This window comes from Cololabis saira, chromosome 11, assembly GCF_033807715.1.
Source record: "Cololabis saira isolate AMF1-May2022 chromosome 11, fColSai1.1, whole genome shotgun sequence".
Classification (NCBI taxonomy): Eukaryota; Metazoa; Chordata; class Actinopteri; order Beloniformes; family Belonidae; genus Cololabis; species Cololabis saira.
In genome coordinates, this window is record NC_084597.1 from 10337739 (window position 1) to 10365347 (window position 27609).

A 27609-nucleotide genomic window follows, 5' to 3' on the forward strand; every position below is an offset into this window, starting at 1 on the left:
GTCCTGGTCCGCAGAACCCCCGTTCTTGTGCAGCCTTTTTGTTTTTCTATAAAAATGCAGTATTGTAAGTATTGACATCATAGCAGTATTGGAAACTATCAATATTATTCATCCCTAATGCAGAGTTTCATTGCAAATTTCATGTCATATTCAAGGCAGCAAAAGATCAGTGAAGTTGATAGGAGACATGAAAATGTTCTGAATCATGATATGATCGTACTCCAACGTACAGCAGCAGGGTCTAAAATCCTTCGACGCCAACAGACCCAAAGGCAACTCATTCTTATATAAATTAAATCAATTATTTCATTGCTTACCAGCGCCTGGGTCATCCGTGGGGAAAACCGGATTTTTGTTGTCATCGGTGGTGTAGTCTGAAAGACAAGTTCACATATGTAGTGATCCAACTCGGAGACGCAGTCTTCCCAAATCCAGGGAGCGTGAAATTCACATGTACTGTATGTATGTATATGTATATATGTGTATATATATATATATATATATATATATATATGTATATGTGTATATATGTATGTATATATATATATATATATATATATATATATATATATGTGTGTGTATGTATACACGGGCTGATCTGCCGCTCAACACGCTCCAGTAAGGAAATCAATCAACTTTAACAAATACAAATCAAGAAAACCCTACATTGGCGGTGACGGCAGGCGAAGCCTCTCTTTTGCAGACAGTTGTTGTCGTTCCAGCGTCCGTCAGCATACATTTCCACACAGTTCTCCCCAGCAATGTCCCCGGGGTGAAAGTTCGTGTTCGGCTCACCGGGAGCCCAGTTAAGGAATCCCAGTGATGTTTTATCCGTCCAGCCCCAGCCAACTGAAAAGCCAAACATACAGGCTTTCGTCATGTAGGTGTTTGTTTGTTTTAAGTCTCCTTCTCAGTAGTTTTCAGGTGTCACGCTCTTTCATGCAAACGATTTCTGTCCATACTCACGGTTGTTATCCCTGGTGAGACCGATCCAGACGTGGTGATATTTGGTGTAGTTGAGGTTCCTGAGGAATTCCTGCTCTGCTCTGCTGTGGATCGAGGCCAGCTCCGTCCTCACGGACTGGCAGTAGTGTCGGGCTTCGGGCCAAGAGTAGCCCTCCTTCCTGTCATATACGTAGTAACAGTGATGGCCGTAGGGGACCCAGAACGGCAGACACTTCCCATCGCCAGGGCTGGGAGTCGGCGGTGGATGTTCTGAGAAAGGAAGCAGGTTATGTTATAAATGGGGTTGGTTATATTTTGAAAATTATACGTCGAATTATCTACCAGATGTATCTAAATCAGGGGTTGGCAACCCAAAATGTTGAAAGAGCCATATTGGACCAAAAACACAAAAAACAAATATGTCTGGAGCCGCAAAAAATGAAAAGTCTTGTATAAGCCTTAGAATGAAGGCAAATGGCGAAAGTCAAAATTTCGAGAAAAAAGTCGAAATGTTGAGGAAATAGTCAAAATGTTGAGATAAAAGTCAAAATGTCGAGAAAAAAGTCGTAATGTCGAGAAAAAAGTGGAATTGTTGAGAAAAAAGTCAATGTTGAGAAAAAAGTCAAAATTTCGAGAAATAGTCGAAATGTCGAGATTAATGTTGAGGTACAATTTCGAGAAAAAAGTCAAAATGTCGAGAAAAAAGTCAAAATGTTGAGATTAAAAAGGAAAATAAAAAAGGAAGAAAAAAGAGGAAAAAAAGAAAAAATGCAAAAAAGAAGAAAAAAAGAAGGAAAAAAAAGGTCAAACATTTTTGAAAAATCTCCAGGGAGCCACTAGGGCGGCGCTAAAGATATAGTAGATATAGGCTCTAGAGCCGCGGGTTGACGACCCCTGATCTAAATGATACCTGAGGTGATCTTGCAGATGTAGGGTTTAGCTTGGTCACACTTGGTGTCATTCCACGTCCCGTGGAAGAAGATTGAAGCGTGCATGCTCACGCAGCCCTCGTCCTTGATGTTACTGGGCTCTCCGGGTCCCCAGTGAGTGAAGAATACCGGCCAGCCGTCACTCCACATGTATGACCCGTCTTCCTGCATTACAATGCAATATCACCCATTTGATTGTTGCTTATTGAAAGAAATATTCCAGACTTAAATCAGTTCTAGCTTGACTCTACATGGTAATTCACCTTCTGCCAACCAACTTTTGAATGCAATATATTCAACAACATTCAATTAAAATGATTCAAATTGAAATTCATGTCTCAAGACTTTACACACACTCACAAATGACAATTAAATGACAACAAAGCTGCATGTATTGTGTTTGGGGAGACTGTGACAGCTTTGACAGTCATCTGAACTTTGACAAACAAATTTAACAATTTGGTAAGGACTAGTTTTTTCTAGTTGCGTCTCCTGGTCAAACTTAAAAAGTCGACATGACAATGAGAAGCTGTTCGTGTCCTAATTAACTCACGGTTGGTGTAGGTTGGTGTTTATGTAGGAGTCTCCCAGTCTTCTCTTAGTCGCTTTCAACTTGTGCAAAATGCTGCCGGCCGTCTTTTAACCAACACTAACGGACATGTGCACAACACACCCTTCATTGGCATCTCGTTCTTTATTGAGTTGATTTTAAACTTTTGATGTTGGTTTTTAAAGCACTTAATGCCCTCGCACCCTTATATTAATCCGAGTTTTTAACTGTCCGTAACCCCGTTAGAGTTCTGAGGTCAACTGATCAACTTTTGCTGGAAGTCCCGAGGACAAAATATAAACACTGGGATGACCAATTTTTAAATATGGGCTAAAAAAAACACCTATTTAAGTTGGCTTTTAACACCCAGTAGTGTGATGAAACTTTCATTCTATTAGATTTTGTTGTATTTTATTGTTTTGATCGTTCTTATTTATCCTCCTTTTATCTATTACTTGCTGTAAAGCACTTTGGTAAACCGAAAGGCTGTTGTAAAGTGTTATATAAATAAAGTACATTACACAAAATTAAAGTTTCCTTTGTTCATCTGTACGGACCCTATCCACAGTACCATTTAGCAAAGTATTTGAGTTTTGTCTAAGGCTTCAAATATTTCTTCTGATGTCGCTACTGTAAATCCATTTTGTTGCAAACTTGAAACGGTTCTGACACTAAACTGCATCGATTCCCGTTGTTTTTTTTCCCGATTCAGATTACTTTATTAATCCCATTGGGAGGTTCCCTCTGGGAAATTGACATCTCCATCTCACTCACACAGCACAAGATAAAAAGATAAAAAAAGGTGCATAATGAGATATGCACCTTGCGTCTAAGTCCAATCCAGGCATCGGCTTTCCCTTGCAGGACCACCCCTGCAATGAACGCTTGGTCGTAGCTCATGTCGATGCTGGCCAGGTTGCCGCCCTCCGCCTTGCAGGCTCCCTGGGCTACGTCCCAGGTGGCCGGCTGCTCCACCAGCTTGTAACAATTCTGGTACCAGGAGATGTAGCCGGATGGGCAGGGATTCTCGGGCGGGGGAGGAGGTTGGATGCTGCTTGCTGTCGTGGAGGCAGATAGAAAACAATGTTAATTTTTAATTTTATTTTTTTTCATTCATTTCATTTATTCTTTATTTCATTCAAAAAAATAAAACAATTCAATACAAATACAAATGTTCTTAAATTGTGAATGAAAAGGGAGCAGAAAGAAGAAGAATCTTATCTGATCTGCCCCTTTTCCCAAGAAATAAATTCACAAATAACATAAATTAAAAATTAAAAAAAACAACTAAGTGAATAAAAAACTAAAATAAAGTAAAATTACCGCCGTCTATGGGTATGTCAATCAAACTTAACTAACATATTTCATTATATTTACATAACATACAGGCTTTAATTGTTCTTTTGAATGTAATGTTTGATTTGGATTCTTTGTTTTCTTTATTCAGATTGTTCCATAAACTGATTCCTTTCACAGAAACACAATGTCTGCATAAGCTTTGTTTAAAGTCAAGAGTAGAGCATCGTCTCAGTATTTACTGACATTTCTTCCTGTAGCAGACAAAGCTATGCTCCTTGTGACAGGCGTCGTCGTTCCACTTGCCCACTATCAGGGGGTTGTGTGTCATTGCCACGCAGTGTTCCTGTTGAACACAATAGCAGAAGTTAAACCGGCCCACTGATGAAAGCTGCAGTGGTGAAAACTCGTCCTCACCACTCCGCCAGCGTTGTTGGGCTCATTTTGATTCCAGTTGGTGTACAGCACTGGTACTCCGTCGCTCCACGCGTACTGATCCTCCAGCAGGAGATCTGACAGGCCGATCCAGGCACCGTGCTCCAGGTCTTTCAGGTAACTAGACACAAAGTCTGGAGAACCACAGGATCACCCCACCGGTCTCATTATTCTCATAATAAGACTGCAATGCACACTATTCCTTTATACTATATTACCAGGGATCAGCAACCCGCGGCTCTAGAGCTGCATGCTGCTCTTTAGCGCTGCCCAAGTGGCTCCTGGAGCTTTTTCAAAAATGTTTGAGCCATTTTTTTCCTTTTTTCTTTTTTTCTTCTTTCTTTCCTTTTTTTCCTTTTTTTCTCTTATTTTCTTCCTTTTTCCTTTCCCTTTTAAACTCAACATTTCGCCTATTTCCTCGACATTTGGACTTTTTTCTCGAGATTGTACTTCAAAATTAATCTCGACATTTCAAATTTTTTCTCAACATTTCGACTTTTTTCTCGGATTGCAGAATGAAAAAAAAAAACTTCCTCCTCTAAAATATTATTTTTATTTTTCTCCTGCCTAGCCCTGATACTCTTTCATAGATTTGCGTAAAAAAAAGAGTCACGTGGAAAGACATTTTTTTGCTGCATTTGCAGCTGAAGACCCAGTTATAACTAATATAGATACATGCAGCATGTGTTTGTCTTCATTCTAAGGCTTATACAAGACTTTTCATTTTTTGCGGCTCCAGAAATATTTGTTTTTTGTGTTTTTGGTCCAATATGGCTCTTTCAACATTTTGGGTTGCCGACCCTTGTATATTACTATAACACACTCTTTATTATATTGTACTTACTATGTTTATAGTACATTTATTCCGTTTACAGTACACCTTTCACAGTACACATTTTCAGTTTATTTTTACTGTATTTTTTTTTTCTTTTTCATACTTATAATTAATCTTCATCGTTTATTTAGTCTGAGTTCATGTTGTCCTGAACACGTATCTGACTTTGAGCTGCTGTAACACCCCTCTGGAGATCAATAAAGGACTATCTTATCTTATGTTATCTTATCTTTTCACAGCTTTGGATAACAGTTTCACAAGCAGCTTACCGTTTTCATACTGGTTATCAATAACCGCCAGTTCCCCTTCTTGTTCCTTGCACCAGCTCCGAGCAGAAGACCAGTTGGCCTTGATGTCATTTTTTCTACCTTTGAACATGAAGCACTTGTCCTTAAAACGCAGCCAACCTGCAAAAAGGAAGGAAAGGTAGAAGAAAAACCAGCAGCCACTCAGCACTTCCTCACCTCTGCCATCTCTGGGTCAACTATCTGAAGCAGCTTTTGGCTGTAATCAAATGATCTTTAAATGATGATGTGCAGAGATTTCCAAAGGGAACGGTTGATTAAGAGTATTTTCTTCTCCAGGTTTGATAAAGTAACTACTGAAACAGCTGGTTCCTTCTCAAGTGAAACAGTTAACTAATGGGAGTAAGTTTCAGCTGTAGATTAATATTTAAAGTCAAAAGTCAAAGTCATCTTTATTGTCAATTTTTCATAAAATACAAGATATCGAAAGTACGTTTCTCTCTTGTCAAAAAATAAATACAAATAAAATAAGATAAAGATAGTAGTGCAAACAGATTAAAATTTTAAAGTTAAATACATAGTTAAAGGAGCATGAGGCTCCTTTTAAGAAATGAGACTCTCTAGCCCCACCCTTCGCCACGACGGCCGTCGGGGGTACTGCAGCCAACAGTGAAGCCGGCACGGGAGAACGGGGAGAACGGGGAGAACGGGGAGAACGTGCATACTATATACAAAGTGTTTTAGACATTTAGACATGAAAGTAAACAGATTTGATTCAGGGTAGCAATGTAATGAGATAAAATAGACTTGAAATATTTCAAATGTGTTACCAGCAGGACAGTTGCCTTCCCAGGGTTGTGTGGGTGGCGGAGGGGTGTGGACGTCACCAGGGAACTTCTTACAAACGTAACCTGCTCCGGCGCGTCCACAGTTTGCGTCGTTCCATCCTCCTGTACATCGTACACACAAGCACAGATAGTCAGCTTTTTTTTTTAAATTTATTTTCAGATAATGATAAAACCAAATTTAAAAGAGAAAAATAAAGTGTAAATGCACACCTTGGTGTCTGTTCATCTGAACACACTGTTCCTCCCCGTTGGCGTTGTTGGGCTCACCTGGAGCCCAGTGAGTGTATGTCACTGGGGACAAGTCCTCCCATCTGAGTAGAAAAAGACAAATCATCTCACTTTAAATCCACACATATGGGTGTATCAGTACTCGAGTTGTAAAAAAAAATCAGGAGGGATGGTGGATTTTATCATATGGGGACAGATAATTTGTGCTGATTACAAATAATATAATATATTACAAATAATAGCAGTGACCAAAACACCTGCAGAAATACTGCAGGAATGACATAGCAGCAGTTAAATGCAGCCTTCTGTAAGCTTTAAATATCCACTGGGCTTACATCAAATACATCAAAACACAACAATAAAAACAGTTTTCTGAACTTATCAATATGACTCTGTCCTTCACAGGATAAGTAACATGGATCACTGCAAAAACTCAAAATCTTAACAAGAATATTTGTCTTATTTCGAGTTAAAATGTCTCATTTCAGTAAAAAAAATCTCATTACACTTAAAACAAGACTCATCACTGGAAAAACAACAATTTTCACCTGTTTCAAGTAGATTTTCAGTTAAAATAAGTAGAAAAATCTGCCAGTGGAATAAGATTTTTTTGCTTGTAATGAGAAGATAAATTCTGTCCCACTGGCAGATTTTTCTACTTATTTCAAGTGAAAATTGACTTGAAACAGGTGAAAATTGTCAAATAAGTTATTTTTCTGGTGTTATTTTTTCTGGTGATGACTCTAAATGTTGAAATAGCAGTAAAACCACATTCATTGATGAAATGACATAAGGGATGGAAAGGGGGGATGGCAGTTTTACAGGGGGGATGATTTTGACCGTTTTTATTTCAGGGGGGATGCCATCCCCCCTCATCCCCCCTCAACTCCAGTACTGGGTGTATGTATACACAGTGGTTTAAGCAAGCAGCCCATGTACTGAAGCTACAATCCTCCTGCAGCGGTTGCAGGTCCGAGTCCCAGCATTCAGCCCTTTGCTGCATGTCATCCCCATTCTTTCGCTCTCCCTTCTTGTCTACAACTTGAATAAAGGCCACCAAATCTTAAAAAAAATCTTTGTTTGTTTACTATTGGGCAGCCAACATTAGAGCACTGTTGTTCTGGATGCCAGATGTTGACAACTCAAATACCTCTAACTGGTTAACCTTCAAGCATATTCCCTGTGGACTCTCTTCCTTGTCTGCTTTATTGTGCACTGAACTCCGACTAGTAAAATCTATCTCTTATTACACCTCTAACTTGTTGTTCAGTGAAAATCTGGACTCAGTTCAGATCATTTTCTTTCAACAGCTTCCCTTTTTACTCCGATAACAAAAAAATCACATGTTTCCCCCACAATATCTGATGGAGCCTTTGGTGTGTCGCTCAGAAATGGGATACATTCATTACAGGATCTTTATGTAGATAATAAGTTTGCGTCTTTTGAACAACTAGTAGATTTATTTAATATTCCTAGACCCCATTTCTTTAGATATCTACCCATGTGAAATTGTGTAGCCTCACATTCCAGTTGCTTTCCCTTCTGCCCCTCAGTATCTTTGTTAGACTCTATTTTCAAGCTGGGGAAACACTTAAAGCAGGTTATAGATAAGCTGTATGGGCTTCTCTATCTATTTAAGTTTTTAGATTCAGTGTGGCAGAAAGTTATCAGGAGGATCCACACATCATCTATTTGTCAACGGATGGTACACCGACTCCTCTGGTCAAAGGTCAGGCTGTCTAAGATGGGACCAGGGTTTGACCCTTCCTGTGATCGATGTAAGCAAGCCCACAGGTTTTGGACCAACATTACAGCACTTCTGGCAGTCCATTTTCAACACTCTTTTACAATATTATAGAAGACAATAGACCCATCCCCTCTTATTGCTCTATTGGGTCACACACCGGAGGATGCAAATTTAGGTAATTATAAATCCAATGTGGTGGCCTTTAGTACGCTACAGGCCAGACGACTGATTCTGTTCAGATGGAAAGACCCTCGTCTTCCTTCGTTCTCCCACTGGATTAAAGAGACTATGCAATATCTGAAGCTGGAAAAAATACGATACCCTTTACAAGGGTTTGTTTTGAAATTGTATGTAACCTGGCAGCCTTTTCTGACATTTGTGGATCGAATGGAAGCCGATAATGTTACCCTATAATACAGAAGCTCTTATTTGAGTTTGTACATATGTTCTTTTTGTCCCTGTTATATCTATGTGCGTGGTTCGCCCTATCAACAAATGTGCAAAACAACGGTCTTTGTTTTCGTGCTACATGTCTGGTGGGTGGAGGGTGGTGACTAGGGATTACCGTATTTTCTGGACTATAAACCGCTACTTTTTTCATAGGTTTTGAACCATGCGGCTTATACAAAGGTGCGGCTATTCTGTGGATTTTTCTTCCACCGCTAGGGGGAGTGCTAACCGGAATTAGAATAAAAACTAAGACAAAATAAATGCAAAGAAGAATACGCTACTTCTTCTTTAGCAGATAGAAGTAGAAGCAGATTTCAAACAGATAAATAGATGAATAAATACCGGTTATTTTCTCTTGGTTCTGTCCAGTTTTAATCAGCAAAGTTGCTGCTGTTGTGTTAAAAGACACTATTAGGAAAGGATCTATTTAGGTACAAACATGTACATCATTTACAGCTCAAAATCCTTCTGTAGATGTAGTATATATCTAATCTAACAACATAAATATCTGCGGCTTGCATATCTTTTTTTCTAAATAGAGCGGATGCGGCTTATATACGGGTGCGGCTTATATATCTTTTTTTATTGTTTTTTTTTTTTTAATAGAGCTGATGCGGCTTATATACAGGTGCAGCTTATAGTCCAGAAAATACGGTAGTTTTTTTTCTTTTCTGTATGTTATGAACTGAAAATCTTAAATAAAAAGACCTTTGTTAAAAAAAAAAATCCAAAAAACTCACTTTTAAAAAAAAATTATTATTATTGCCACTTATTTTCTGGGAGGACAATTTATATTTTATTGACTGCCGTACATGTACTGCCCGTTAGCGACGCCAAACATCCTCATCCCAATCCAGGCTGCAGCCACGTCCCCTGTTCCCACCTAGTAAAGCAGTAAAACAAATGAATTGAGAACAAAAAATGAATTGAGAACAAAATATTCTACAGAAGAAGTGAAAGCAAAAAAGGCATACCATTGTGTTAACATAAGCCTGCTCATCTCTGGTGAGGATGGACACGAGCCTGGCCTTCTCTGCGAAGCAGCGCGCCGTAGCCGTGCGGAAGTCGACTATGTCGGTGTCGTTGTAATAGTAACAGATGTTGTTGTTCTTCCTCCAGCCTGGGTTGGAGCCGCATTCAGGCGCTGAAGGTGGAGACGAGGGACAGAGAAGAGAGCAAACACGGCTGGTTTTTACATCAGTCATCTTTCAATCAGATAATCAGTGGAGGGGACGGTTTACCGGGGACGGGAGGCGGGGGCACTGGAGGAAGGATGGGAGTTTTCCCTTTGGAGATCATGCATATCCAGTCCTGATGAGCATCACAGTTGAGGTCGTTCCACCAAGAGTGGGTGCCATTGTTGCTGCTCACCATCTCCACGCACTCCTCACGGCCCTCGTGGTTGTTCGGCTCCCCGTAGCCCCAGTTGGTGTGCGACAAGGGCGTGCCATCGCTCCATGAGTATCCTAGGATACAGGAGGGGTCATGATAGGGCTGGGCGATACGGACCAAAAGTCATATCTCGATATTTTCTAGCTGAATGGCGATACTCAATATATATCGATATTTTTTCTGTGCCATAATTGGGGTTTCCCCCGAAACATTATAGCATAGCATCTCTGTTAGCTTAATTTTTTTCTGAGTCAAACCCTTAAAAAAACAGTCAGTTTTAATACAAAGCCTCGTGCCAAATGTCACACAGGTACCTTTATTAAAGGGATTGTGACATGAAAAACACATTTTTCTTGATTTTTTGTGTTTTGTTGGGTGTCTTGACATCAATTACACCCAAAAAAAACGAACTTTTAACATTCAGTGTATTGTGTGCTTTCTGGGATTTTCCTCACAATTATGCAAAAACGGCGCATCTGGTTGGGTGGCGGACCTATACGTATAGGTCCGCTAAATCACCGCCCCCTCCACCCAGCTCCCTGTCTCCTCTCCAGCGCACCGTAAAGGCTGATTTATGGTTCCGCGTTACACCGACGCAGAGCCTACGGCGTAGGGTTACGCGGCGACGCGCACCGTACGCTGAACCCTACGGCGTAGGCTCTGCGTCGATTTAACGCGGAACCATGAATCAGGCTTAACACGGAGCTGTTTAGAGCCTCCTCTGTTCTCATCACCGGAGGACAACTGCTAAAAAGACCCGCGGCCACTGACTGGACTTAAGATAAAAGGGACACTGCTGCTTCGCATGCCTTTATTTTTGTGATTGTTTGCGGTGGACTGCTTCGCCGTGCTGCTTTTCCGTGCATGCTTTGCCTGTCGCTCCCGGCTTAACTCTCCGACGCCGCTGTTAGCGTATTGCTTGCGGGGAGCTACGGTGCTGCCTTCCAGTCCTCTGGTCTCGGACTTCATCCCCGGGCTGTAGTCGCCCTGTCTGGGCTGTCTGTATGGGTGTTTGTGGTTCGGTGTGCGCGCGCGTGTGTGTGGAGACGGCAGAAGTGTGTAGCAGTTGGGTTGGAGGAGGTTGGGAGGAGGAGCGGGGCAATGATTGACAGGAAAGGGGGAAAAGGACGCGTTTTTCACTGCGCAAAAAAACACCGTCATAAAAAGCCAGGCATGGAGTACTGGAGTGAAGTTTTTCTTGTTACACCTTTTTAGACACATTTGAGGGATTTTGGCCAAGACTTTTAATAGTGTTAAAAGCATGTTAAAAATTATGTCACAATACCTTTAACAGAGGTCTGCACAATATCAAATTGTATAAAACAAATGAAATAAAAATAAACTGCCTGCATATATAGAATAAAAATGCTTCTTGAATAAAATAAAACAAATATCCCTTTCCTGCATAACAATTACATTAAAATACACTGTGCAATTAATACAATGTAGACGGTAACAGGCAGACTTTTCCACTGAGGTTGACAGTTGTGCAAATAACAAAACATTTGTGCAAATCTCAAATAAAACATTCAAGTCAATTTGTCACAAAATAAGCTATATCAAAATCATAAAAAAAATGTTTTGTTTTTTTTAAATCGATATAAACGATATTGTCTCGTACCATATCGCGTTTGAAAATATATCGATATATATCAAAATCTCAATATATCGCCCAGCCCTAGGTCATGACAGCTTTCCATTTCTACTGCCTCATCTGAGCTTTGTTGCACCCACCTCCTTCTGTGGGGTTGTGCTTCAGGCCGATCCACTTGCTGCTAGCTTTGCTGTACAGAGACAGGAACTCCTCCTCTTCCTGGCTGTGGATGCTGACCAGGTTGGCTCCCCTGGAGATGCAGTCCTCATTCGCTGCCCCCCAGCTCTTCTTCAGGGACCAGTCCACCTTGTGGAAGAGCTGCGAAGACGACCAACGGCTGACAGAGAGATCCCGGCCCGAGACTTGTTGGACTTGGTTGTTTTATTTCACTCACCCTGTAACAGTTCCTGAAGTGGCGCGGCGCCGACCAGCCGCTGGCGCAGTCCGGCGATGGAGGAGGCGTCGGGGCCTTGGTGGGCGGGGTGATGTCAGGTCTGACTTTTTCACAGACGAAAGCGTGTTCGTCCAGACACCGCTGGTCGTCCCAGAAGCCGCCTATCCGACCCGTTGTCATAGCAACGCAGGTGCCCTCCCCATTATCTTAAAAACACGGGGAAGAAAGTTGTTTTTTCTGATGCAGTTGTGTGAAAAAGTGTTAATTTATGTTTTAACAGAGGGGGGCAATCACTTTTTTACACAGGGCTATGCTATGCTAGGTTTGGATTTTTTTTCCCCTTAATAATAAAAACCTTCATTTAAAAACTGCATTTTGTGTTTACTTGTGTTATCTTTGTTTTATATTTAAATTTGTTTGATGATCTGAAACATTTAAGTGTGACAAAAAAATAAGAAATCAGGAAGGGGGCAAACACTTTTTCACACAACGGTATGCGTTTCCCTGATCAGATGACGCTTGGTCAGTACCTGGCTGGTCTCTGTCCCAGTGCGTGAAGGTGAGTGGTAAGCCGGTGTCCCAGAAGTAGTCCACCCCTCCACCCGTCCCGCCGTGAGCGCGCAGGCCAATCCACCACAAACCAGTCTTTCCTGTCAGCGTCACTGTGAAATGTGACTGTTCATAACTGCCGTGACGCACAGAAAAAGTCTATTAGAAAACCTGCATAGATCTGATGTAGTTAAAAATGCATTTTGGTGTTTCACATTCCAGGTACAAATTTAAGACACAGTGTACAGTGTTTTATACTTATGAAAGGCTTCCTCTCTGCGAGAAGGAGGAAGAGGAGGCTCCTTCTATGGCTCTTTTTAAATCTCATCTTAAAACTCATTTATATTCACCAGCATTTAATTCACCATGATTGTTTTATTTGACGTATGTGTTTTAAATCACATCTTAAAGGGGACCTACTATGGCATCTAATACCTATTTTAAACAGGTCTTGAATGTCTTAAAAACAAGCTTTTGATTGTTTTTGCTAAATAAATTAGAATGTCAGCCTTTGAGCCATGTCTTTATCTTCCGATTCTTTAACCTCATTATCTATGCGGGATTCTGAGTGGGCGGGGCTATGATAATGAGGCTCTGTGCTGATTGGCTGCCTGAATGACACGATACACCGCTACGAAAAAATGGCGGAAGCTCCGGCCGGCGGAGTTAAGGCTGAAATATGGTTCTGCGTCAAAACGACGCCGTGCCTACGGCGGGTGGTTTGGGTCGACGCAGACCACACGCCGTCACCTGCGCCGTCACTGACGTGCACCTCCCGAAAATTGTAACTACGCGTCGAGGGGACGCAGACCACACGCAGACAGAGAGGACTGTGATCGGTTCGCTTGGAAGCAACGCATTTCCGGTTTCCGGTTTGAAGCAGTAGTGAACTTTCAGGGCTCTTTTCTTCGTTTATATGTGATTTTTTTTTGTTTTGGTTTTTTGCACAATAGTTGTCCATATCTTTGATTTAAGGCTGAAATATGCTTCTGCGTCACACCAACGCAGAGCACACGCCGCAGCCGTGACGGTGTCGTGAACTCTTCGGACTTCTCCGTCTCTCCGTTTCGTCACGGTGCAGTACCCCCCGCGGCCGCTAGTTAGCGATCTTTTTCTGAATGGTTTATCCGACTTTTTCCGGTCACAGTAAATCAAAGAGATAAGAACAACTATTGTGCAAAAAACAAAAACAAAAAAAAAAAATCACACATAAACGAAGAAAAGAGCCCTGGAAGTTCACTACTGATTCAAACCTCTCGGTCTGCGTGTGGTCCGCGTCTCCTCGACGCGTAGTTACAATTTTCGGGAGGTGCACGTCAGTGACGGCGTGTGCTCTGCGTCGATCCAAACCACACGCCGTAGGCACGGCGCCATTTTGACGCAGAAGCATAATTAAGCCTTTACTGTGACCGGAAAAAGTCGGATAAACGATTCAGAAAAAGATCGCTAACTAGCGGCCGCGGGGGGTACTGCACCGCGGAGAAATGGAGTGACGGAGATGTGCGAAGGGTTCACGACGGCGTCATGGCTGCGGCGTGTGCTCTGCGTTGGTGTGACGCAGAACCTTAATTCAGCCTTTAGTTGTCAGCGTGGTTTCACGCATCAGAGGCCAACCTATGTAAATCGCTTCTGTCGTTACTTAACGACGGGAGCAGAATCTGAATGGCTCTTAGAAGCCACATCAGACTGGAAGGATCATCTGGGCGGCTGTACAGACACTGCAGAATTTGGTTGCTTTTGGTTGAATTTGGTTGCTTTCCTCCTACTCCTACCACTTTATACATGTTAAAGCAAGAAAAAACCTGTTTTTCATAATAGGTCTCCTTTAAAACTCATTTTTATTCACTAGCATTTAATTCACCATGATTGTTTTATTTTACTTGTGTTTTATGTTTTACGTTGTCCTGGTTTGTTTTTATTTTTCCTTTCACTTGTCCAGCACTTTGGTCAGCTGTGGTTGTTTTAAAAGTGCTTTATAAATCTTGTACTTCACATGAACACCTCTGCTCTGAAGACCTCCACCGTCGTCCAACTCACATGTCTCCGATGTGCAACAAGAAGCCGTCTTTCTCGTGACAGAAGGCTTTAGCATCAGACCAGGTCCTGGCCGTCTCTTCCATCCAGTAGCAGGAGTATCCATATGCATCCCAACCCTGAAACAGGACAATAGTGCAGTAACCTTTCCTTACAGAGCATCTTAACTTAAGTTAGAACTTTAAAAGCCAACAGGGAAAAAGCAATGCCGTCGTCCTACCTGAGGACATCCGTACACAGTAGGTTTGACAGACGGCACCGGGTAATGTGCCTTGGACATTTTGCATATGTAAGTATTGAGTTCTGTGCAGGACACGTCATTCCATCGGCCGGTCTGAAAGAGAAGTAAAAGTACAAGAATTAGCTGCTTAAAAATAATCTGTCATTTACTTCCGGAGGATATGATGGAGAGAGATCTGGCTTCTCTACTGAGAATTCTGCTTTTAGTCGCCAAAAAAATGATAACAGTCAACTGGCTGAAACCAGATTCCCCAAGCATGACACACTGGAGAGAGAGGATAAGACATGTGTATGTGATGGAGAAAATTACAGCAAGATTAAGGCTAAAAACTAACCAGTTCAGTGACCGCTGGGCGCTAGTAACAGAAGCATTGACAAAGGTATGAACACCTCCTGTTAGCCTTTTGTTTTTATTTTTCTCTCTCGACTTTTATTTTATTATTTTACTTTTTGGTTTATTATTTTTTATTTCTTTTCATGTCTTTTATTTCATTGTACACGATTGCAACTGTTCTGTTAGTACGGTATCTGTTAATATTGATAAAGAGTGTAAATGTGTATTAATCTGTTTGTGTTCAACAAAAAAATAAGTTAAAAAAAAATCCGTCATTGTACAAATTAAGATGCAATCTTCTCAATATAAGAATCACAAAGGACTTATTAACTAGGGGTGGGATGATACGGGTAACTCACGATTCAATACTGTGGCGATATGTGGCCCACGATAACGATAATATCATGATACACGATATCTACGATATTCGATATATTTTAAGAAATTTCATCAATGATATATCACGATATATGTGACTGAAAAAGAAAACATACCCATAAAAAGGAAAACGTCTGTAGTTATGCATTTATTCAATGCCAAAACTTCATACAATGTACAAAGAAAGTGCATTTGTATATTAGCCTCACTGCCTCCTAGGCTTGTAAATGTAAACACTGAACAGCTGGACAAATTAAAGTGCATGAACAATAGTGCGGTGACAACCGCGTAAATCAATTATGTATGTTTGCCTTCAGTTTATCGATTATTTATTGCGACAGAGAGCGCAACAATATATATTGCAATATCGAATTTTTTCCCCACCACTATTATTAACACAAACACGTTTTCCCACATTTGCCTGTTATTGAACTATCAAGTTCATATTACACATGAACATCTTGTTCAACTCAAGTTTTTACTGTCGTCCGATAAAAGCTGCTTTCTAATTGTTTTTATTGTCCTGAGCCTTATATTTTTCCCTGTTTCCCTGCTTTAAAGATGAGATCGTGAACGGTTTTCACCTGGTGTAACATCTCCACGCAGTCTTCATTGAACCCGTCGTGGTTGTTGGGTTCCCCTGGAGCCCAGTAGGTGAAGGTTACCATGTGTTCATCCGTCCACGCAAACATACCGGGGACTGCAAGGTCGTTCAGACCAGTCCACACATCACTGGTGGCTGAAAGAAAAACATGTTTACTACTGGAAATGTTTAGTTTTGCTCATAAATATATTAAACTCATGCACTCACATAATCTCCAGCTCCCATAACAGTTTTATGGGAGGGTTTAACGGTTCAAAAATGTCCTAAGCTTTTACTTGTATCTCTAAACCTTCTACTTTTCTATATCCATACCCATATACAAGTAGCTTTCCACCCAGGTCTGCTCGGTCATTGACAGGATGGACACCAGATCAGCCCCTTGATTCCTGCATTCTCTCCTGGCTTCGTGCCACGTCTTTTTGTCTCCAGAAGGTTTGTAGCAGAACTCTCCAAACTCGTACCAGTCAGGTCCTGAGCATCTCAGCTCTGTGCAAGAGACAAAGAAAGGTGATTCAGAATCATTAAAAGGAAAAATAAGACATATTTAAAGGGTGATAAATGCATCATAACTCACCCCCATCAGCAAAAGTGTAAGACACTGAATAGTCTCCATTATATCTGTGGAAGTTGCATCATTCAATTAGTTACTCTGGGCTGTAACTCTATATGGGAAATATAAATTAGGATATAAAACCCATCTACACACTGTCTTGAGGTGATGCCATTCCTGGTGGAGCCGGCATAAAAGTCCTGTCCGTCAGCTTTCAACAAAGTGCACTCTCCTCCGATCTCATTCAGAATCACTCCAGCATGGATGGCTGCTGCACAGATGTTTGAGTCCTGGTAAAAAAATATAAAAAATAAATGCAGGGAGAGGTGGTGCTCTACATGCATACTATGATTTTATCACACATCTCAATACTGCATGACAGTTTGGGCTCAAGCAGCTCCCACGGCCACCAAACACATCTGTTCTCTATATAATCAAACTCTAAAAATAATGGATAGAAAACCAGTCAGGTACCACCACTGCCACATCCTAGGGCTGGGCGATATGGACCAAAAGTCATATCTCGATATTTTCTAGCTGAATGGCGATACTCGATATATATCGATATTTTTTCTGTGACATAATTGGGGTTTCCCCCAAAGCATTATAGCATAGCATCTCTGTTAGCTTCATCTTTTTCTGAGGCAAACCCTTAAAAAAACAGTCAGTTTTAATACAATGCCTCGTGCCAAATGTCACACAGGTTCCTTTATTAACAGAGGTCTGCACAATATCAAAATGTATAAAACAAATGAAATAAAAATAAACTGCATATATAGAATAAAAATGCTTCTTGAATAAAATAAAACAAATATCCCTTTCCTGCATAACAATTAAATTAAAATACCCCGTGCAATTAATACAATGTAGACAGTAACAGGCAGACTTTTCCACTGAGGTTGACAGTTGTGCAAATAACAAAACATTTGTGCAAATCTCAAATAAAACATTCAAGTCAATTTGTCAAAAAATAAGCTACCGTATATCAAAATCATAAAAAAAAAAAAATTAATAATCGATATAAACGATATTGTCTCGTACCATATCACGTTTGAAAATATATCAATATATATTAAAATCTCGATATATCGCCCAGCCCTACCACATCCTCAAAAAATATAACTTACTGAGCTTTGAAAGCTTTAGTGATTTATGTTTTCTTAAATTAATTGTGTATAAACAACTTAGCACCTGCGCCACTTTGTCGATTTGTTGAGAGACAAAACAGCAATAGAGTCACCAGAACCTCCTCAAACCACAATTGCAAAATCCCGTTCTGCAGGACAACTTTGGGACAGTCAGTCTTCTCCTATAAGAGCTGTAAACTCTGGAACTCACTGCCATCAGAAATTAAATCCATCTCAGAGTTTAACATGTTCATCACCAAAACTAAAACCTGGTTAAAGAAAGATCAAATCTGTACTCATCTGTAAATAGTGCGTATATTTGTGTGGTTGCGTGAGTGACGGAAGGTTTTATATCATGTAAATGCAATATTGCATTATGGTATTATTGAATTGTATGGTCTTTTTAATAGATGTATATGAATTTTATATTGTACTGCAATGTTGTGAAAGAGCCCAACTGGGGACTGGAGTTGTGGATTAGCACTAGCTATAAATTCTAAATGCATCACATCAGCTGCAAGCTTGTATCCATGTTTGACTGCATTGTCCCTATCAAATAAATAAATACAATTAAAAAAAAAAATACAAAAAGGATTGGATCCTATATTTGACTAATGTAGAATAGGGCTGGGCGATATGGACCAAAAGTCATATCTCGATATTTTCTAGCTAAATGGCGATACTCGATATAAATCGATATTTTTTCTGTACCATAATTGGAGTTTCCCCCAAAGCATTATAGCATAGCATCTCTGTTAGCTTCATTTTTTTCTGAGGCAAACCCTTAAAAAAACAGTAAGTTTTAATACAAAGCCTCGTGCCAAATGTCACACAGGTTCCTTTATTAACCAAGGTCTGCACAATATCAAAATGTATAAAACAAATGAAATAAAAATAAACTGCCTGCATATATACAATAAAAATGCTTCTTGAATAAAATAAAACAAATATCCCTTCCTGCATAACAATTAAATTAAAATACACTGTGCAATTAATACAATGTAGACAGTAACAGGCAGACTTTTCCACTGAGGTTGACAGTTGTGCAAATAACAAAACATTTGTGAAATCTCAAATAAAACATTCAAGTCAATTTGTCACAAAATAAGCTATATCAAAATCATAAAAAATCATTAAAAAAAAAACGATATAAACGATATTGTCTCGTACCATATCGCGTTTGAAAATATATCGATATATATTAAAATCTCGATATATCGCCCAGCCCTAATGTAGAAGACTAATTCTCTCAGTGATGCTGATAGGGACATCAATTTTTACGTACCCCACGATACACTGTTGTGCCGTACACTGTGTAGTCAGAGTGAGCGCAGCGTGCTGGACAATGAACCCTGAAACACAGCAGCATCACAGGTTGTTCCTCATTGGGTCTATGACACATCGAAGAACCTCTTCCTGCTTTTACTCACGTCATTCGGTCGTTGGCAAAGTTGAAATTGGGCTTGTTGGCACAGGTAATTGCATCTGTTGAACCATAGTTGTTATTATGCAGCACGGTTTATATGAGGAATCAGCAGATTTTCGAAGTTGCAAGTGAAATGCCTTCCTTACAGTCGGGCGTGCATCCCAGGACGTCAAAGCGAAGCCCAGCCTGGCCATTGAACTCCACTACAAGGATGCGGATGAACTTAGCTGACACGGGCGTGCCCAGCAGCTGAGTGTCAGCAGTGTTTCTGTCCATTGAGCCTGGGAAATACTGGAGTTTAAGGAAATACAGAAGGATTATCAATATGCAAGTCTTCCTGAATTAGACTGTGATCCACAGCGGTTTGAAAGGTATCAGCCTCCCCTAACTTACATCTCCATCAGCTGTGTAGTCAGTCCAGGTTGTACCATCTGTACTGTGCTGGATCTTAAATTTGGTGATCCAGTGATCTGTCTGAGGACATCCCTGGATCACAATCCCTGTTACCTTCCTGGTTTCACCCAAGTTCACTTGAATCCAGCTCGAGGTTGCTGGAAAATATTGTGCATCGCTGTATTTTACCTTGAACTTAACTTTTCTAATGAAATAGAACTGTGCTCAGTGTTGAGCACGTATACATTCATGCCTGCCCACTGGGTTGGTACATACCACTTCCTGAAGGCATCCAGCAGGAATTCCCATTCAGACGAGCTTTTTCAGGAGTGAAAAACCCAATGGAAGAGGAAGCAGACAGCTGATAGTCTGTGACGTTCCCGTCCTCAACACCCAAACCCTGCAGACACACTAGGAGAGAAGCCCACCATGACGCATCCACCTCGACACGCAGCTTGTGACACTTCAGGTGAAATTAAACGGGGTACCTTTTTGTTCGCAGCTGTGGACGATCTCCAGATACTTTGAGACGGTGGGGCAAGGGTCTTCCTCCGTGTGAGCATAAATGAAGCAGAAAGGACGGTTGTCACATGCCTTTCTGATCGGGGGAAGAATGCCGTCAACAGTGCAGCTGCCTGAAAACAGTCAAATTTTTAATTTTTTCATTTCATTTCATTTAATTATTTATTCAAACAGGTTAAAACAAAAACAAAAAAATTATCAGAATACATAAAATGTATATACCGAAACAACAAAAAAACCATAAGAAAAACAAAGCAAATTAAAGAGACAAATCTATATGTAGATAAATATTTCCTGTTTGAGATCGTGTGGGAGGAAGTTTCAAAAAACTTTTCTAGTCCTACCCCTTCTAAGGTTCTGTTTTTACAATTTCTTCATTTCACAGAACTTCTAAAAGAAAAGCATAAAAGAAAAGAAAAAGTGGTTCAGCTGAGCAAGGCACTTTGGTCACTGGCTGTCAGTTCATGTGTCCATTTCCGTTTTGTATCCATAAAGAGTATTGATTTTAAAGATTTGTTTAAACTTACTTAGTGATTTGCATGATTTCATTTCATCTTTGCAGTTGTTCCACAGATTAATTCCCTTCAATGATACACCATGGGTTTTGATGTTTGTTCGTACATGCTGTTTTTTTTAAATTGCATATTCCCCTGAGATTGTGTTTATTTTCTTTTATTTGAAACAACTTATGGATGTCTTGTGGCAACTGATGATGATTTGCTTTGTGCATGATTTGTAAAGTTTTGAATTCGACCAGATCCTTAAATTTGAGTGTTCTCAGTTTGATGAAGAGTGGGTTTGTTGATTCTCTAAAGGCCGCTTTATTTACAATTCTTATTGCTCTTTTTTGAAGTTTGAATATTGTATCCGTGTTTGTTTTATGTGTTCCCCCACACTTCCACACATCCACATTCCACACATTCCACAAATCTTTTAGTGAAGCAGGTTCGATGTGATATCGTTAACTGCCTAAGGAGGTTACAGTTGGGCAGAGGTGGACAGAGTACTCGACCCCAGTACTTGAGTAAGAGTACAAATACTACTGGTCAAAATTTACTCTGTTACAAGTAAAAGTAGCTCAGTCAAAATATTACTCGAGTAAGAGTAGAAAAGTACTTGCTTTTAAAGGTACTTAAGTATCCAAAAGTAAATGCTTTTAAATTTACTTTAAGTAAAAGTAAGAGTAATAGTAAGAGTACATTTCTTATTTGCGGCTATGTCTTCACTTGTTGCGGCTCTGTCTTGACAAACGCAGGCTACTTTGGCGGTATGGTTTTGAGGAGGCTTGACGTATTTCCGCTTCACGTACATCCCAGTGGAGAGCGTGCACTGTGATAGGTCTCCTCCTTTGACAAAAACAGCTTGTGTCCAATAGGATTTTAGGGAAGAAGAAAAAAGAGCAGACCTGAAAGTAACGAGTACTTTTCAGCCTTCCTAGAAATTTACTCGAGTAAAAGTAAAAATATTTGTCTTGGAAATGTATTCAAGTAAGAGTACCAAAGAAATCTAATACTCAAGTAAAGTACAAATCCTCTGGATATGTACTTAAGTACAGTACTCAAGTAAATTTACTCCGTTACTGTCCACCACTGCAGTTGGGTGGGTGATGTGCAGAAGCACCTTCTGATCCCACAAAGTGCGGGCAGATGTCGCTGCTCTTTCGTCCATAGAAAGCAGACTGGATGTTGATCACACTTTCATGTGGACAATGAAGCACCGCGCTGGAGTCCTGACAAACCAGCGCCGTCATAAAACCTGCAATAGAAATAATTTACACACTCATAATTACCAAGGAAATACACACATAGAAACATTTTTTGTTGATTGAATGATTGATATAATGCAGGCGTCATCACCATCATGGGGCGGAGGCGGCTCAGGTGTGTTGCCTAAATAGGAAACAGTCCATGAACACCACATATTGCCTCAGTTTGACAAGAAAACAGACAATGATAAATGAAATAACACGTCTCACCTCTCCGCTTGCAGATGTATCCTCTCTTGTACTCACAGTTGTCATCATTCCAGTAGCCATTATTAATAAGTATGGACAGGCAGTCCTCCCCAAAGTAATTATCTGGATTTCCTGTGAGAGCAAATAACTTCAGTTCCACAACTCTTCCCAAGACGACGACCTTTAACCTTCATTTTGGCAGCAAACCAACCTGCGTTCCAGCGAATGTATCTGAACGGAGATCCGTCTATCCACTCCCAGCCGCCTTCAGTGACGGAGTCGTGTCCGCCCATCCACAGGGAGATCCCTGTGGGAGTCTGCTGGATCACACCTGGGAGGGAACCATGATCTTACAAATCTTACTTGCATGATAGGGCCTTTTTTGTGTCAATTGGAAACCATGAGTCTAAGAGAACCAATATCACATGTAGGGTTCCTCAAGGGTCCATTCTCGGACTGCTTCTATTCAACATCTATATGCTACAGCTAGCTCAGATTATGGAACATCACAACATTTCCTACCATACTTATGCCGATGACACACAGCTCTATATTTCAGTGTCACCACATGACTACTGTCCCCTACTCTCATTGAGTAACTGTATTCACCAAATCAATGAGTGGATGTGCCAGAATTTTCTCCAGCTAAATGCAGAAAAGACAGAGGTGATCATTTTTTGCCCATAAAAATTAAAGGGAAAAGATCAGCGCTCACCTTGGCTCTATGTCATTGACAGCTACAAATCAAGCCAGAAATCTTGGTGTAATTATTGACTCAGACCTGAACTTCAACAGCCATCTAAAGTTTATCACCAAATCTGCCTATTACCACCTAAAAAACATTGCTAGAATTAAGGGGATTCTGTCTAAACAAGACATGGAAAACGTATTAGTGCATTCATTTTCAGTAGGTTGGATTATTGCAATGGCATCTTTACAGGCCTGAACAAGAAATCTATCAGGCAGCTGCAGCTGATCCAGAGTCCTTACAAACGCCAGGAAACTGGACCATATTACACCGGTCATGAAATCACTACACTGGCTTCCAGTGAGTCAAAGGATAGAGTTTAAAATCTTACTGCTGGTCTACAAAGCACTGAATGGTCTTGGACCAAAATACATGGTTGATCTGTTAGTTCCCTATGAAGCTCCCAGACCCCTGAGGTTAATCTGGATCTGGTTTGTTGTGGTTCCAAGAACCAGAACCAAGCAAGGTGAGGCAGCGTTCAGTTATTCTGTTCCTCACCGGTGGAACAAACTTCCTGTAGACCTGAGGTCTGCTCCAACTGTCAGCTCCTTTAAATCAGGCCTAAAAACATTACTCAAGCGTATTCCTAAATTAAACTTACCTGCTGTATTCTACTGCCCTTATTTTTAACAGCTTGTGATTTTTTTTAACTTCTTTTCTTATCATCTTATTCTTAATTTTTTCAAACTTTTTTGTTATTTTCTGTTTAATCATGTCTTGCTGCTTTTAATGTCAACGTAAAGCACTTTGAATTACCTTGTGTTGAATTGTGCTATATAAATAAATTTGCCTTGCCTTGCCATGAAACCCAGCATTTATGTTGGAATAATCAGTATTTCCTTTCCTGCCTTTGTTAATGGAAGTCTTTTAGTTGCACCAACTACAACCTAAAATCTTACATTTTATCAAGCTGTATCTCACAACTGTTAGAGCCAGTTTTGTCTCGTGTTGTGCTCCCCATTTAATAACTTGAGTGGGTATGTGAATTGTTGTAGTGCCATTTTTGCACAGTAGGTGGTATATGGATTTTGGGGGGATAGGGTTCATAAAGGTGAGGCTAATCACGGGCAGGTGTGCTGGTTGCCGGTGAGCACACAGTTTTTTGACCGTCTTAACTTTGGCGTCGCATTGTTGCAGTTTTTTGTCTTACAGCTTTACTGGTTTCATGCAACAGGGTTTATACAGCAATCCTTATGTTAAATTTAATACCAATTTAATACTTTTTTCACTACCTTCAGATTGTGACAACATTAAGTGTTAATCACGGACCTTTTAACATTAATACAGATTTTGACCTATAGAACACTATACAGGACAGATTTATAGACTCATTGATGTTGACCAGATGTTTCGCATTTATTTCACTTTGTGAATGACAATAAAATAGACTGCTTAAAATGTAAAAGGTAAAAAATAATACCAATTTTAAAGAAAATAATACCTCTGACAGTTAATTTAACACTTTTAATGGCCTTAAATTTGGCCATTTTCATTTATCACTTTTTAATACTTTTTAAAACCCCGCGGAAACCCTGTGCAAGTTATAGCTTTATAAGTGCATGTAGTTTGCTGTATAGAAAGGAACTTGTGTGTACAAATAAATACCCCTTTTGAGCATCACAGAGGATGTTTATAGACAATCATTCACAGGAGACGCGTCATCTGTGACCGGTAAATCAGCGCCTCAGTGACTTGTAGGTTTTTTCTTGTTTGTTTGGGTCAAATCAAGTTAAGTCACAACAATCAGTATTTCCTTTCCTACCTTTTGTTAATAGAAGTCCTTTAGTTGTGCCAATGTGTGGTCTTTCTTGCACCAACTACAACCTAAAATCTTAGATTTTAACATACTCTAACAGGAATAAATCTGTATCTCACAACTTTAACATAAGTGGTCCATATTTATTTCTTTTTACATCATCTTGTCATGGAAGAGACGTTAATAAAGCTTGTCACACGTGAAGGCCGTGGGTGAAGCAGCGAAGGGTGTTACCCTGTATGAAGGCCTGCTCGAAGGGATCGGTGACGCTGACCAGGTCTCCTCCCTGGTTGACACAGTCAGCTCGAGCTTCCGCCCACGTCCTCATTGACAGGTAGTTAAACAGGTAGCAGAAGTCGTTAAAAGGGTCGAACATCCAAGAACCGCATCTTTCGTTCCATCCTGCAGTAAACAGTGTGAACACATCACGTTATCTCAGGGGTGTCAAATGTGCAGCCCGCGGGCCGCATAGGGCCCGAGAGAGATTTTCATGCGGCCCGCGAGAAGTTTCCAACGCAAAAAAACAAAATGTTAATTTACTAAAAAGGAAGGCATGAATAATTGCCATGAATCGCAGCATATCCGATAATATATTTCTTCTACAAGTCCATTGTTATTCCACAAAGCAGATGTGCAGCAGATGCAGCAGTTTGACATTTTTTTAGTTTTCTAGAATGCATTTGCCGATTTTATTTCTTTGTAGACGGTCGTTTATTTTTATGAACTGACTACTATTATATATTTTTGCAGGAAAAATATCAATGCTAAAAAAGATGATAACAGATGTTTATTCGGAGAATTTCAGTTTTGAATACGAGGATAGTGACAAAGTAAAACAGTTAAAAGAGAAGTGCTGACTTTTTCGGCACACTGGCGTAAAAATCCGCGCCAATTTTTTAAAATAAATACACTTAATTGTACTGGAAAAATCTCTAAATCACAAAGAACGACTCTCGGATGTAATAAGAAAGATTTTGCTTTTAATTAAATTTCCTATAAAAAAGCTAAATATAAAAAAAACATACTTGTTTCTGTTAATCTTTGTAAAATGATATTAAAAGTATCTTACATAATTTGAAAAAAAAAAAGAGAAATTTCAAGAAAAGATCCTGAAGAAATATATTTTACATAATTAGAGTTTAAATAAAGTACATATTTCTTTTAAAATTAACTAAACTGATATTGGATTGGATAAAAATAGTAAAAAAAAAAGAATTAGAGAAAAGATTTTCCGCACCGTTTTTGTTATTTTGAGCGTGCGGCCCGCGAGAAAAAAATGTGTCAAATCCGGCCCGCCAAGCGAAATGAGTTTGACACCCCTACGTTATCTGTTATACAACTGGAGTTTGAGTTTGATCCAGACCTGGTCCTGATGTTGGAGGATGGGGAGGAGGTCCTTGTCCCTTAGCTGTGGAGACACGCTGAATCACTAAAAATGTAGACCGTGAAAGCAGTAAGCAGCACGTGAGCGCGAGGGTATCATACCTTTTTTGCAGATATATGCTCTTGTCGCAGTGCAGAAGTCATCGTTGAGCTTCCCAGGGTCGTGATTATTCGATCCTCTGATGTTCACGCAGTCCTCATCCCCCTGCCAGTTGTCTGGCTGGTTGATCCCCCACGGGATAAATTCCTGAGATCCACAGAGGTCAAGATGAGTATCTGCGTGGTCAAACCGCAGCACTTTCCATAATAGCGTCTGGTTGTTACTGTACTTACTGCAGTCGTTCCATCGGTGTATACATACTGGCCTTCCACATTAATGTCATTCAGACCCACCCAGGCCTGCGCTGCCATGTGAGCTGCAAGGGGGGAAAAGATGACAAATCAGCTACGTTTTAACTCACTGATTGTTTTTGTCAGACAAGAATATTTAGAATCAGAATCAGAAATAAGTTTATTGCCAAGTTGTTTAACACACACAAGGAATTTGTTGTGGTGATTGGTACAATACAAAAGAACAAATATATTATGAAAAGAGAAAATGTACAACATGTTGGTTTTAAAGCGCCGGATAATGAGTCTGTGCAACGGTGACCTCGGATGTGCGTTAATGTGACGCATAAGGTCAGGATTGGAGTCTTTACATTAAGTTACATTTAGGCTTTTATATACCTGACATGTTTCTGCGATTACTTCCAATTTCATTACTTTACGTCCCACTTCTGTTTTCTATCCATATAATTATTTTTTATGGCACTGCATTTTTTATCTTAATTTTAAATTTTTGTTTTAACTTTTTATTTTTATCTTTACATAAAATTTGTGTCTTTTCATCCTTATATGGGTGTTTGGATTTGGGGGTGTTTTATTTGTAAATGACAGTGAGTGAGATGGAGATGTCAATTTCCCCGAGGGAACCTCCCAAAGGGATCAATAAAGTCATCTGAATCTGAATCAAAGTGACAGGATGGTGTGTGTGTCCCACCAATTTATCAGCTGATGTTAAAAGACTCTGATGAAGGCCGAGGTAATCGCTGAAACATGTCAGGTATTTAAAAACCTAAATATTCTAGTCAGATGAAAAGAATCAGCAAGTTAAATTGTAAAGCCATGGACAAAATGAACTTTATTGAATCAAATCAGCTACTTGTTAACAGCATCTCTATGGAGCCAAATCAAGGTCAAAAGTTTTGCTAATTTGAAAATAAGATTTTAACCTGAAAATTCTTTTTTACAGCTTAAATTTTTTTTTCAGTATCAGATCTTTTTTTCAGTTTCAGAACTTTTTATTTCAGTTTCAAATCTTTTTTTCAGTTTCAGATCTTTTTTTTCAGTTTCAATTTTTTTTTTCAGTTTCAGACTTTTGGCCCGGATCTGGCGTGGGGGGCGTGGCATCAACTGAGAGGGGCGTGGCAGCATGAGTGACAGCAGAACAGAGAAGGCGGGGGACGTTCCTCAGTCATGTTGCCTTCAGGAAACGTAGGTTGCAGAAGTTATCAGTAGAAGTATAATTCAACACTGTACACCATATTCACGTGATTGGCAGTGGAGAAAACGGATACTAGTGACACATTTCCGTTTAAAAAGTAGCCCTACGCCAGATTGGGGCCAAAAGTCTGAAACTGAAAAAAAAGATTTGAAACTGAAATAAAAAGTTCTGAAACTG

The 27609-nt window shown here is 40.0% G+C and overlaps 1 protein-coding gene across 1 annotated transcript in view; it reads right to left on the bottom strand.

Annotated features, from left to right (window-relative positions):
* LOC133454941 (macrophage mannose receptor 1) overlaps nt 1-27609 on the bottom strand; it is a 35211-nt gene that overhangs the window by 1067 nt on the left and 6535 nt on the right. Inside the window, exons 12-47 of the mRNA XM_061733685.1 lie at nt 26220-26302; nt 25989-26133; nt 25867-25911; nt 24738-24905; nt 22211-22330; nt 22021-22131; nt 21902-21934; nt 21666-21800; nt 20012-20158; nt 19800-19934; nt 19524-19681; nt 19277-19421; nt 19135-19189; nt 18990-19056; nt 16734-16867; nt 16602-16645; nt 16340-16513; nt 16008-16162; nt 14692-14805; nt 14475-14590; nt 12419-12573; nt 11889-12094; nt 11635-11812; nt 9750-9974; nt 9483-9652; nt 9321-9391; nt 6294-6394; nt 6066-6185; nt 5260-5397; nt 4138-4289; nt 3967-4066; nt 3247-3482; nt 1856-2039; nt 967-1215; nt 667-849; nt 318-374 (exon numbers count right to left, since the gene is read on the bottom strand). Coding sequence (XP_061589669.1) covers nt 318-374; nt 667-849; nt 967-1215; nt 1856-2039; nt 3247-3482; nt 3967-4066; nt 4138-4289; nt 5260-5397; nt 6066-6185; nt 6294-6394; nt 9321-9391; nt 9483-9652; nt 9750-9974; nt 11635-11812; nt 11889-12094; nt 12419-12573; nt 14475-14590; nt 14692-14805; nt 16008-16162; nt 16340-16513; nt 16602-16645; nt 16734-16867; nt 18990-19056; nt 19135-19189; nt 19277-19421; nt 19524-19681; nt 19800-19934; nt 20012-20158; nt 21666-21800; nt 21902-21934; nt 22021-22131; nt 22211-22330; nt 24738-24905; nt 25867-25911; nt 25989-26133; nt 26220-26302 — 4809 coding nt within the window. The remainder of the gene's footprint in view (nt 1-317; nt 375-666; nt 850-966; nt 1216-1855; nt 2040-3246; nt 3483-3966; nt 4067-4137; nt 4290-5259; nt 5398-6065; nt 6186-6293; nt 6395-9320; nt 9392-9482; nt 9653-9749; nt 9975-11634; nt 11813-11888; nt 12095-12418; nt 12574-14474; nt 14591-14691; nt 14806-16007; nt 16163-16339; nt 16514-16601; nt 16646-16733; nt 16868-18989; nt 19057-19134; nt 19190-19276; nt 19422-19523; nt 19682-19799; nt 19935-20011; nt 20159-21665; nt 21801-21901; nt 21935-22020; nt 22132-22210; nt 22331-24737; nt 24906-25866; nt 25912-25988; nt 26134-26219; nt 26303-27609) is intronic.